The sequence below is a fragment of the Semicossyphus pulcher genome, unplaced genomic scaffold (assembly GCF_022749685.1).
Source record: "Semicossyphus pulcher isolate SPU_LCO1_2020_fin unplaced genomic scaffold, fSemPul1.0.p SCAF_13, whole genome shotgun sequence".
Classification (NCBI taxonomy): Eukaryota; Metazoa; Chordata; class Actinopteri; order Labriformes; family Labridae; genus Semicossyphus; species Semicossyphus pulcher.
Window position 1 is genome coordinate 31,198,146 of NW_027211637.1, and position 10,627 is coordinate 31,208,772.

The following is a 10,627-nucleotide window of genomic DNA, read 5'->3' on the forward strand; positions in this document are numbered from 1 at the left end:
ATTGACCGCCCAGTTCTGATCTGAACCTCATTAAAACCTCCTGAATGTGATCAGGAGGAAGATGGACGGTCACGAGACGAGCTGCTCCAAGAGCGGCCTAACGTCACCCAGCAGCCCTGAGACAGACTGAGGAGAGCGCGCAGAGATGCATGAACGCAGTGATGACAAACCAGGTGACTCACCAGACTGTACTGTTAAACTTTAAACATTAGTATTCTGTCGTTTAAACATGAACTTGTTTTCTTTGCATCTTTTTGTTATCTCAACCACACGTCATTGTCTGCTAATAAAAGACCTAGTAGATTACAATTATTCAAAAGTTCACTGCATCCATGATAGGTTGAAAGGAAAATGTTTATGTTATATTTGTAACATAAAAAGCTAAAACTATTTGTTATAATAAGATAATTCTGGAAATAACAGGAAGCCAAGAAGAAAAATATTTCATGATAAACTTGAACTTTCATGGAAACAGACAAACTCTCCCTCCCTCTCCTTCTCCTCCTTGTGGAAGACCTTTCCATCTGACTGCTTCCTCCAGCTCAGTGTGACGTCTTCAGTCACCCCCTGGTCCTTCAGCTTCAGTCTGAGCTGAGATACAGAAACATTTATTTTCAGAGGCTGTTTCACGGTCATATCTGTGAAGGTTCTCAGTCATCCAGGTCATAGTTTTTGGAAAATTAATCTAAAAGGCAACTGGACTGAGTCATAGTTACTCAAATTTAACTACCTTCATAGTTATCGTCAATAATTCTAATAACTAAAAAACATGTATGTGTAGACCGCACGTGGCACAGATACATTGGTACATTTGATTTACCTGCTTCGAGATGTTCTCCATCACTGCAGGGTCATTCAGATCCAATGAGGAGCTTTGTTTCACCAACCTCACTATGATCACTTGTATCGACGGAACTTTGAAAAGAAAAACAAACTCGTCAGTTACAAAATTTAGTTTGTAAAACACCAATAAATAAACCTATTGTCAGGACTTAATAAACATTTAAATTTTAGCTTACTAGAGTAGCAAATGAATGCTCTCTTGAAGTCGCAGTTCCCGTTCTCCCATTTGCCGGAGTCACTAAAGTCTGCCGCCACACAAGCCTCCGTTTGGAAGTCGTTATTAGGTTCCCATTTGCTCCAGTGCCTAAAAGAGGACTTACTTCCATCCAACCACTGCCAGAAGTCTCGGAAAAGGCCGAACCAGGCTCCTTGACCAAAAGGTATCAGCTCCTTTACCTTCAGGTTCTCTTCCATGTTTCTCACACTGGCCAGGTCTGTGTGGTGTTTTCTGCAGTAGCTCTGGGCATCAGTCCATGACATGGCGGTGGGGTTGAGGACAAATGTCACTTTAGGCCCTGAAAAAAGACCACAGTGATGAGAATACGCACCTTGACATGCTGCACCTGATGACAGTCATTATGTAAAGCAGCTTTATGACTCTGCTTTCCACAGTGAAAAACAGGGCTCACAAGGATCTGAGTGATCAAGCTTCTATACCATATTATACAGTTTGCAATCACTTGGGGAGCTGTGGCAGTATTTTTGCCATTATAATCCACTGACAAAGAAGGAAGCCTGTCAATTAAGGAATGATTTTATAAGACTTTATCATCTTTGTAATTTTTAGAACGTACATAGTTAGCTCAAACTCATTCGCTGGTATACCACCAGGGTAGAATGTAGATTGACTGGTCCTGGCTCCAGCTCAGCTCCTCACCTCAGCAACTCATTCCCAATCTGAGGAAGCAATCCACCATTTTCCGGCAGAGCACAATGGCCTTAGCCTTGGAGTTACTGACTTCTCACATTAACTCATGGAAAGGAGACTCTCCTTACCCGAGCCAAGCCGTAACATCATGTTCACTTATGGAGTATGGCTCAAAAGATTCTCACGGCTAAACAGCTGTAAAGCTTCTCCACAAAGTCCACAAAAGACAACAAGACTAGACGAGCAAACTCCCTTGACCCCTACAGAAACCCTGACAGGCTGAAGAGCTGTTCCACTGTTCCAACCTCAGGACAGAATCTATATCGTTCCACCTCAACAGCAATCATTCAAAGCCAGAACCTGCCGGTGTCCAGTCCCACATTAAATGATGCTGATGGAACAAAAGACAAAGAGATGTGTTTTTTACTTAAATAGTCAATCCTCTCACCTGTGACATTGCTGCAAACTGAATAAATGGGTAATGTACAGGTTTTATCGTTCCATTTTCCAGTATGATACATCTGTCCACAGTGCTCTCCATTGGGGCCGTTGGGTTCTCCATCATTCCAGTTTCTAAAGTCGGTCTCCCCTTGTTTGTAGAAACTTGTGTCCGACAGTGACCACCTCCAGCGGCCCTCATCGTGATGAAGCCCTATCCAGGCTGGCTGTTTAATCTGTGTTTAGTGTCAGTTGTGATCATCAGAGGCAGATTTTATCAGATCCTTTATTCAATAAAAGTACCAATACTATAATGTGAGAATACTCCAATTCAAGTAAAGTTAAAAAGTGCCACAAATTTCATCTCTTTACTTTACAGTCTGTCCAGTGCAAAACTTTATATCATCATTTTAAAATAAGGCTGTGAAATAAACAGAGCAACAGTTAACTCACAGGGACGAGTTCTGAGAAGATAAATTTGCTTAAGTCCGCCATGTTGTTCAGGAGCTTCACGTCTTCCTCGCTCTCGATGGTGGCCAGGTCTGTGTATGTTTCTCTGCAGTGGTTCAGAGCTTCAGTCATGTTCTTCAGCTCATAAACAAAATGGTACCGACGTTCAGCATGTGAACAGACGGCACACAGCCCTGCAGTGAGCGACAGGCGTATTTTAGATTTAGGTAAAAAATGACATTTCACATTTCAGTATGCACAGGTTTCTTTGTGGTGCAAACACCTGCAATGAGGATGTCCTGAACATCAAATAATATATAATCATATAATAATAAAAAACTAACCAATTTAATTTATTTTTTTCGCATGAAGTCAGACTGTACAATGAAGGGAAAACTATAGTACAACTAATGTAACAGTAGATGTTTTCACAATGTGCCACACCACACCAAAGTAAAAAGAAGAATTAAAGAAGTGATCATTTTAAACAGACTCTTGCCTGATACAGCGATGATGCTCAGGAGAACGTTTTCCATCCTTGTCTTTTCCCCGTTTCTCTCTTTCGGTCTGTAACTGAAGACATGCAGCTGTTCAAAGTTATAACTTTACTTTTACTGCACTTTTAACTTGAAGCAAAGTCATTATGGGGACAATGATTTGCTTAACAGGCTCTTTTGCTTCACTGAGTACACGTATTTCCATTTTATATCTTTAACTTTGTGCTTTTACTGTGCTATAATTCAGAGGCAAATGAAGTGCTTTTTATTGTACTACATTTATTTGACAACCTCAGTGTTTTTTTGCAGATTGATTCAATATTTATTAACTAATAAATGAGTATGTAGTATTACAGGCTTAATAAGACATTATTGCTTTCCATAGATGAATACATGCAGCTAAGAAAAAGTGATTAAAATGATCTTAGCCCCACCAGCTGTGATTTTAAAGTGAAGACCACATTATTAAATCAATAATGATAATCCAATCATACAGTATATATTCGTCTATTGTTGTCCTTACATGCTAAACTAAAATGGTTTGACATATGTAAGATCTGTTGTGCCTCCTGACGTGGAAACAAGGTTAAACACAGCTCTTACAAGGCAATTTTAATTCCTGAATATGTTTTTTTTTTATGTTAAACAGTTGTTTTTTTAAGTCATACAAATAATCCTCTGACAGACGATATTATAAATATGTACCTGAATAACACAGAAATACTATATTATTTTCTGTTTTTAATCCTTGCTCACAACTTAATGAAGGAAATAACTTAAAATACAGATTATAATACAGATTGCATGATGTTAACTCCTTCCAGAGACGCTTAAAAAAGTCCCCACATGAAAAAAAACATCTTAATTATTTTAAATACCCATTGGAAACATTTCCCACTGTCATCTGTGCTACTTGCTGTGTTTCCATAATGTGTGTTTTCTGTGACTGGTTGTGATTATTTTATTACAATTGTGTTATATTGTCATTCATCAGCCTACCTGTTCACAATCCAGCATCAGGTCATGGATGTTTCATGGGAGAAGTTAAAGTTGTTGAAAACTTTATCCATAAGCAAATCAAAAATCCTTCTTACAACGACTCTATAATTAAAATTCAGAGTTCAAAAAGTGTTCGAAAGACGGGAAAAATAAATAATGTCACTTGTAACGTACATTTTAAACGTAACATAAACTTATTTTTAAACGTTATGCAAGCGAAAAATGTGTTAACAAGTTCTTTACCGCCAAAAACAGCAGCTAGCAAAAGTTGTACGAGCACCAAGCACTAACTTCTCACTTGATCCACTAACGTTCCTCAAAACGGTTTGTTCTTGAACACAGCACAGATTAGCTTCCTCGTCAGCGCTCCAGACGACGCATGCGCACACCCATCACTTCCTGAAAGCTGCACAACAACACCAGAAACCCACTTGTGCTCCTGTATTTGATCCATTTGTTCATGTTTTATCTCATTTTCCTCATCCGTGTCCACGCGGGTCTCTCTCCCGGGTCCCCTCGTGCCTCTCAATGCGCGCTCACGTGTGCGTGACGCTGTTTGTTTGTCTGCTGAGCGATGCGGCGACTCATCAGTTCACTGAGGAAGAGATGGCTGGTATCAGGTAAGCACACCCACTAAAACAACAGTCCACAGGATCTTTATAATACTCAGCTAAATGTAATGAGTTAAATTCCACCTCTGAGAACACTTTGATTAAACAAATTATCTCCTCATTCCAACTAAAACAAGACCATCTTTAATTACAATTGAATTAAATTAAGCCAGGAGGCTGAATTATACTGTACTACACCAAAGTAGAAACAATCAGAAATTAGTCTGATAATGTTTTTGTTAAATTATTTTGTGTTTGTCGTAAGATGTAAGATATCGTTCGAAATGTGTCTATTTCTTAACTAGTCCCTGAAGAATTTACATCTTTAGGGCACAAGACTTTAACCTAGTAAAAATGATCACTGACAGTTGTTTTAATGACAAATTCATTCCTGAAAACAACAAATGTACCAGTCACTATGTAACAGTCAAGATTGATTCTGAATGAATAAACAATAATGCAGGTTTCTCCTGCTGTCACTGGATCTTCTGTCAATAAAGTTTTTACTGAATGAAAGAAATAAACATGTCTGACTCCAATGTGTCTTCAAACATTGTCCTCTCTGTTACCTGCTTCATTTCTTAGACAGCGCATCAAATCCATGTTCTACCACGCTTACAACAGTTACCTTGACAATGCCTTCCCCTACGATGAGCTCCGCCCACTCACCTGTGATGGACAAGACACCTGGGGCAGGTAAGGTGACAACATCTGTGAATGAGAAGTTGAATGCCCTTTAACTAAACTATAATATATTGTACTATTATGTTTTGGCATCTGTGGACATTTCTTCTTGTTTAAACTTTATTGCTTGAGATCTGGTCTGATCTCTTTCTGCAGTCTCGCCAAAATAAAAGTCGTCTGCTGCTTTAACATTGTTAATGGGGTACAAAAAAAAGCAAATATTCTAAATATTAAAGAGGGTGTGTCTCTGCATTTCCCTCTGAAATCTGTGACTCTGTCGTTATGTCTTTAAACTTAATGTAACATAATAAAAAAATTTTCTCAACAGTTTCTCGCTCACTCTGATCGATGCTCTCGACACTCTGCTGGTAAGTTATTCTTTTAATTTCCTTAGGTCGAAACATGTCAAACATTTATAAAAGTGACTATTGTTGTGTTCAATTAATTCACAGTACCTTTAACACGTCTTTAATCTTTATTATATTTGACTTTTAGCTGCAAAAATTCTTGATTGTCTCGTTTTCCTTTGAATGTGACAAACAGAGAGTATGTGAAGCGTCATGCTTGTTGTAATAATGTCACCTTCTAAATGTGGAGGTTTTGGGAAACCGGACAGAGTTTCAGCGCGTTGCGTCGCTCCTCCAAGACACCGTGGACTTCGACATTGACGTGAACGCCTCCGTCTTTGAAACTAACATCAGAGGTAAAGACAGAGAGAGGGGTGGATGAGTCAGACGTTAGATTCCTGTGTCCTCCGGGAGCTTTAAGCAACTTGTGAGTTATTTTTTGGGAGGGGAAATTTGAATAACAAATTACTAAAACTGCTACGACTATCTTGTGTGTGTGTGTGTGTGTGTGTGTGTGTGTGTGTGTGTGTGTGTGTGTGTGTAGTGGTGGGCGGTCTGCTGTCGGCTCACCTGTTGGCACAGAGGGCGGGGATGGAGCTGGAGCCCGGCTGGCCGTGTTCAGGACCGCTGCTGAGGATGGCCGAGGATGCTGCCAGGAAACTACTACCTGGTATTAAACACAAACACACACACACACACAAACTCACACACTCACACACTCACACCAGAACCAGATCAGAGAATCAGAATCAGGTTTATTCCAGAGTAGCTTTTCACGTTTAAGAAATAAAGACAGTCAGTCAATAAACTCTGTCAGTGTTCGACATGTGCCGCTGACACAGGAGCACACTCCCTCCTTCATACGACAGCAGCAACACGTATGTTTGATTTCAGCGTTCCAGACTCCCACCGGGATGCCGTACGGGACGGTGAACCTCCTGAAAGGCGTCAGTCCCACAGAGACGCCCGTCACCTGCACGGCCGGCGTGGGAACCTTCGTCCTGGAGTTCGCCATGCTGAGTCGACTGACGGGGGACGAAACGTTTGAGAACGCAGCCCGGCGAGCGCTGAGAGCCCTGTGGAAGACCAGATCTGACATCGGACTGGTAACTGATCCACCTGTCTGTCCTTAACGATGTCTTACTTTCTACTGTTTCTCTTCTACAGTTGCTCAAACATGCATACAAAACCTTTTCGATCAGGATGATCCTGATCCCAGCAGAGGGGACGATTCAGGCTGGATTTCAGGAATGTAAAAGTTTTAATTTTTTGTGTGGACTTTGGTGCCCCCTGTGGACCAAGTATGTAGTGTAGTCCCATTGAGAGCTCTGGTTATCTACATTTGGTAACCTTGAGAAGTCTGTATCTGTATCACGTTGATCCAATTCAGTTTTACTTTGAAAAAACGGGAAAAAGGAAGATGGATTACCTGATCCTGGATAGCAAAAGTGGGTTTCTAAATCTGGATAATTCTTATCCGGATGAAACTTTTTGAACAACCGGGATGCCAGAAAATTTAATCAGAAACTTTGTTTTTGTTTTGAGAATAATCTGATGGAAAACTCACGATTTGTACAACAAACTGCTGCCATTCGTTTATTTCTTTCATTATTCATAAGGATAAAGATTTCTGGAACAAAAGTGACGACTGAAGAAAATGTAAAAAGACGGATCTCTGTGGACAGCTGTCTCTGTCTCCTACCTGTCTCTGTCTCCTACCTGTCTCTGTGTGTGTGCAGGTGGGAAACCACATCGACATCCTGTCTAAGAAGTGGGTGGCTCAGGATGCCGGGATCGGAGCGGGGGTGGACTCCTACTTTGAGTATCTGGTGAAAGGAGCCATCATGCTGCAGGACGAGGAGCTGCTCGAGATGTTCCTGGGTAACACGATCTGACTCAGCTTCTCTCAGGTGATGTGTGATGGATAATGCATGAAATGGAGCCTGTTTGAATTCAATACTCTTTCCTCAGAGTATGATCGAGCCATTCAGAACTACACCCGGTTTGATGACTGGTACCTGTGGGTCCAGATGCACAAAGGAACCGTCTCCATGCCCGTGTTCCAGTCTCTGGAGGCCTTCTGGCCCGGCCTGCAGGTAAGTGCAGTCACTAAAAACAAGCACAAGAGTCTCATTTTAAAGGTCATTGCTGGTGTTTGAAACCTGGGCACAAATGTTAGGTCTCAGTTTCTAATAGGTGCAAAAAGTTTCGGATTGCTCCAGTAGATGTGTTCATCCTGCAGCAGTGATGCAGGCTGTAATGGCTGCAACATAATCCTTGATGGATGATCATTTTAATATGCAGAACACAGGAGCTACTGGTCTAATGCTCCCTCTATATGATTGTTTTTTTGAGTGTTGTGTTGGATCTGAACTAACCAATTAAAACACCAAATTCACACAATAACAAAAACCTGACCGCTGCAGTTGTAGTCCAGCAACTCTCCTGTTCTGCATATTAAAATCACTGTTTTTCTGAATGGAGTCTGGTGTGTGTGCAGAGAGCGATGTAACGTCTGTGTGTGGTTAAAACAATCATCTTCCTCTGTAACACAAAGGTCTATCTCTGTAGGGATCCTTTCTGTCATGTTGTCACACACTCTGAGAATTTAGAGGACACACTTTGAGTGGGTGCGCTGAAAGATTATGTTGCAGCCATCTTTTGTACTCATAATTCAGTTAGACCGCCAAATATGTAAAACTGCTAAACAATATATAAAATACTTTTTAAAGGCATGAAATGAAATGTTCTTTTTATAATGAAGTTTCTTTGTGTGTTTCAGTCTCTTCTGGGGAACCTGGACAGCGCAGTGAGAACTTTCCAGAACTATTACTCAGTATGGCGGCAGTTTGGAGGTCTGCCAGAGTTTTACAGCATCCCTCAGGGTTACACTGTGGACAAGAGAGAAGGGTACCCACTGAGACCAGGTACACCCCTGTCCCAGCAGCGAATCCAGAAACAAAGAGTTTAGTTACATGTTAAATACAGTTTTTTGGTGTGTTTATTGAAAAGCCTTAAATTTGCCACATGGGGCTTTTATTGTGGAAGTAATTCAGACTTTTTCTAGTTAAGTGACCGAGCAGCATAACAATAAAACAGTTAATTAATCAGGTCAGTAACAGTAAGTACAGTAAGTGTTTCTGCGTGTTCATTATTTCAGAGCTCATAGAGAGTGCCATGTACCTGTTCAGGGCGACAGGTGACCACACCTACCTCCAGCTCGGCCTCGACGCTCTGGAGTCCATAGAGAAGATCGCCAAGACGCCCTGTGGATACGCCACGGTCAGTACAACTTGTTCTTGTCACTGAAATAAAAAAATAACGTACCAAAGAACCAAGAAGGACCCTCAGGGAGCGCAGACCTCATTCATGAGTCAGATCCAGGTCCGGTGCAAAACTGGACGAGTTGTCCCTCGGTCCATGTTTCGTCCTTTCCACAAAGTTTTACAAAAATCAGGCCTGTAGTTTTTCCACAATCCTGCAGACAGAAACAAACCGCATCAAACATAACCTCCTTACTGAGGTTATACTGGGACCAACTATAAAACTATTTTCTTCTAGATGTGTTTTAATTCGATCTTCCTCCTGCAGGTCAAAGATCTGCGAGATCACCAGCTGGACAACAGGATGGAGTCCTTCTTCCTCGCTGAAACCATCAAGTACCTCTACCTTCTCTTTGACCCCGCCCACTTCCTGCATGGCGGGGGGACGGAGGGGGACGGGTCCTGGGAGGAGGGAGGTGAGGGGGGGCAGTGTGTTTTAGGGGCGGGGGGGTTCATCTTTAACACGGAGGCTCACCCTCTGGACCCGGCGGCGCTCTACTGCTGCAGCAGCCACGCACAGGACCGCCAGGAGCTCCGAGACATCCTGATCAGCCTATCGCAGCCCAGGGATAAATCCAGCAGCAGCCAATCAAAGAGGCAAGTTAAACAGACAGAAGGCCCTCCCCCTGGCCAATCAGAAAGCATCGCTCTAAAACCAGGTGAGAAGAAGACGGCCCCCCTGCTGTCCTGCTCCGTTCAGCCGTTCAGCGCTCGACTCGCCGTCCTGGGACAAGTTTTCACTGATAACACCTGACAGTCCTGGATCACATGTTGACTCATAACTCCTGATATCGGACCTCAGATCAGCTGCTGTTTGAGCCTGGGGGGTGGGGGGGTTGCTTTCTCACTGCTAAGGGGTAATTATGGGACCAATTTTTTTTTCTCTACATATTTTGGGGCCTAAATGACAATAAAGGTTTTGGAATGGCACCAGTTGATGTGTTCATCCTGCAGCAGTGAAACAGGCTGTAATGGCTGCAACATAATCCTTGATGGGTCAAAGGTCGTCCACTAAAAGTTCTTGTTGTTTCCACTGACAGGCTCAGATTGTTATTCTAAGTGTGTGACAACATGACAGAAAGGATCCCTACAGAGATAGACCTTTTTGTTACAGAGGAAGATGATTGTTTTAACCACACACAGACGTTACATCGCTCTCTGCAAACACACCAGACTCCATTGAGAAAAACACTGATTTAACTTCACAGAACACAGGGATTGTATATCTACTGCTGCCTTAAATGATGAGTTTGTTTGTGTTATTGTGTCCAACACAAATGATGTTTTTGATCCAAATTAACTGTTTAAATACACCAAAGTCCCACAATAACACATGCAAACTAATTGGTTGTGGCAGCAGTAGATATATAATCCCTGAGTTCTGTGAGGTAAAATTACTGTTTTTGTAAATGGAGTCTGGTGTGTTTGCAGAGAGCGATGTAACGTCTGTTTGTGGTTGAAACAATCATCTTCCTCTGTAACAAAAAGGTCTATCTCTGTAGGGATCCTTTCTGTCATGTTGTCACACACTTAGAAGAACAATCTGAGCCTGTCAGTGGAAACAACA

General features: G+C 41.9%; 2 protein-coding genes across 2 annotated transcripts; one reads left to right on the plus strand and one right to left on the minus strand.

Annotated features, from left to right (window-relative positions):
• Window positions 1-406: 406 nt before the first annotated feature.
• LOC138589411 (C-type mannose receptor 2-like) lies at window positions 407-2,731 on the minus strand. Its single transcript, XM_069659672.1, has 5 exons — window positions 2,603-2,731; window positions 2,160-2,385; window positions 1,020-1,358; window positions 821-915; window positions 407-591 (listed from the first exon to the last, which is right to left on the minus strand). The coding sequence occupies exons 1-5, from the start codon at window positions 2,729-2,731 to the stop codon at window positions 445-447; spliced, it is 936 nt and encodes a 311-aa protein (XP_069515773.1). The 3' UTR covers window positions 407-444.
• A 1,765-nt stretch (window positions 2,732-4,496) lies between these two features.
• On the plus strand, window positions 4,497-10,118 carry edem2 (ER degradation enhancer, mannosidase alpha-like 2). The gene is made up of 11 exons (XM_069660237.1): window positions 4,497-4,715; window positions 5,292-5,402; window positions 5,719-5,758; window positions 5,988-6,093; window positions 6,282-6,407; window positions 6,632-6,843; window positions 7,477-7,618; window positions 7,709-7,833; window positions 8,520-8,664; window positions 8,898-9,019; window positions 9,329-10,118. The coding sequence occupies exons 1-11, from the start codon at window positions 4,624-4,626 to the stop codon at window positions 9,812-9,814; spliced, it is 1,707 nt and encodes a 568-aa protein (XP_069516338.1). The 5' UTR covers window positions 4,497-4,623; the 3' UTR covers window positions 9,815-10,118.
• The last annotated feature ends 509 nt before the right edge of the window (window positions 10,119-10,627 follow it).

Excerpts from the sequence above, each read along its gene's own strand:
- edem2 (XM_069660237.1), top strand. The coding sequence starts at position 4,624 with ATGCGCGCTCACGTGTGCGTGACGCTGTTTGTTTGTCTGCTGAGCGAT. Across the intron at positions 7,619-7,708 it reads GCTGCTCGAGATGTTCCTGG|AGTATGATCGAGCCATTCAG; the intron begins GTAACACGATCT and ends CTCTTTCCTCAG. Across the intron at positions 9,020-9,328 it reads CGCCCTGTGGATACGCCACG|GTCAAAGATCTGCGAGATCA; the intron begins GTCAGTACAACT and ends TTCCTCCTGCAG.
- LOC138589411 (XM_069659672.1), bottom strand. The coding sequence starts at position 2,731 with ATGACTGAAGCTCTGAACCACTGCAGAGAAACATACACAGACCTGGCC. Across the intron at positions 2,386-2,602 it reads TCTTCTCAGAACTCGTCCCT|ATTAAACAGCCAGCCTGGAT; the intron begins GTGAGTTAACTG and ends CACTAAACACAG. Across the intron at positions 916-1,019 it reads AGCATTCATTTGCTACTCTA|TTCCGTCGATACAAGTGATC; the intron begins GTAAGCTAAAAT and ends TTCTTTTCAAAG.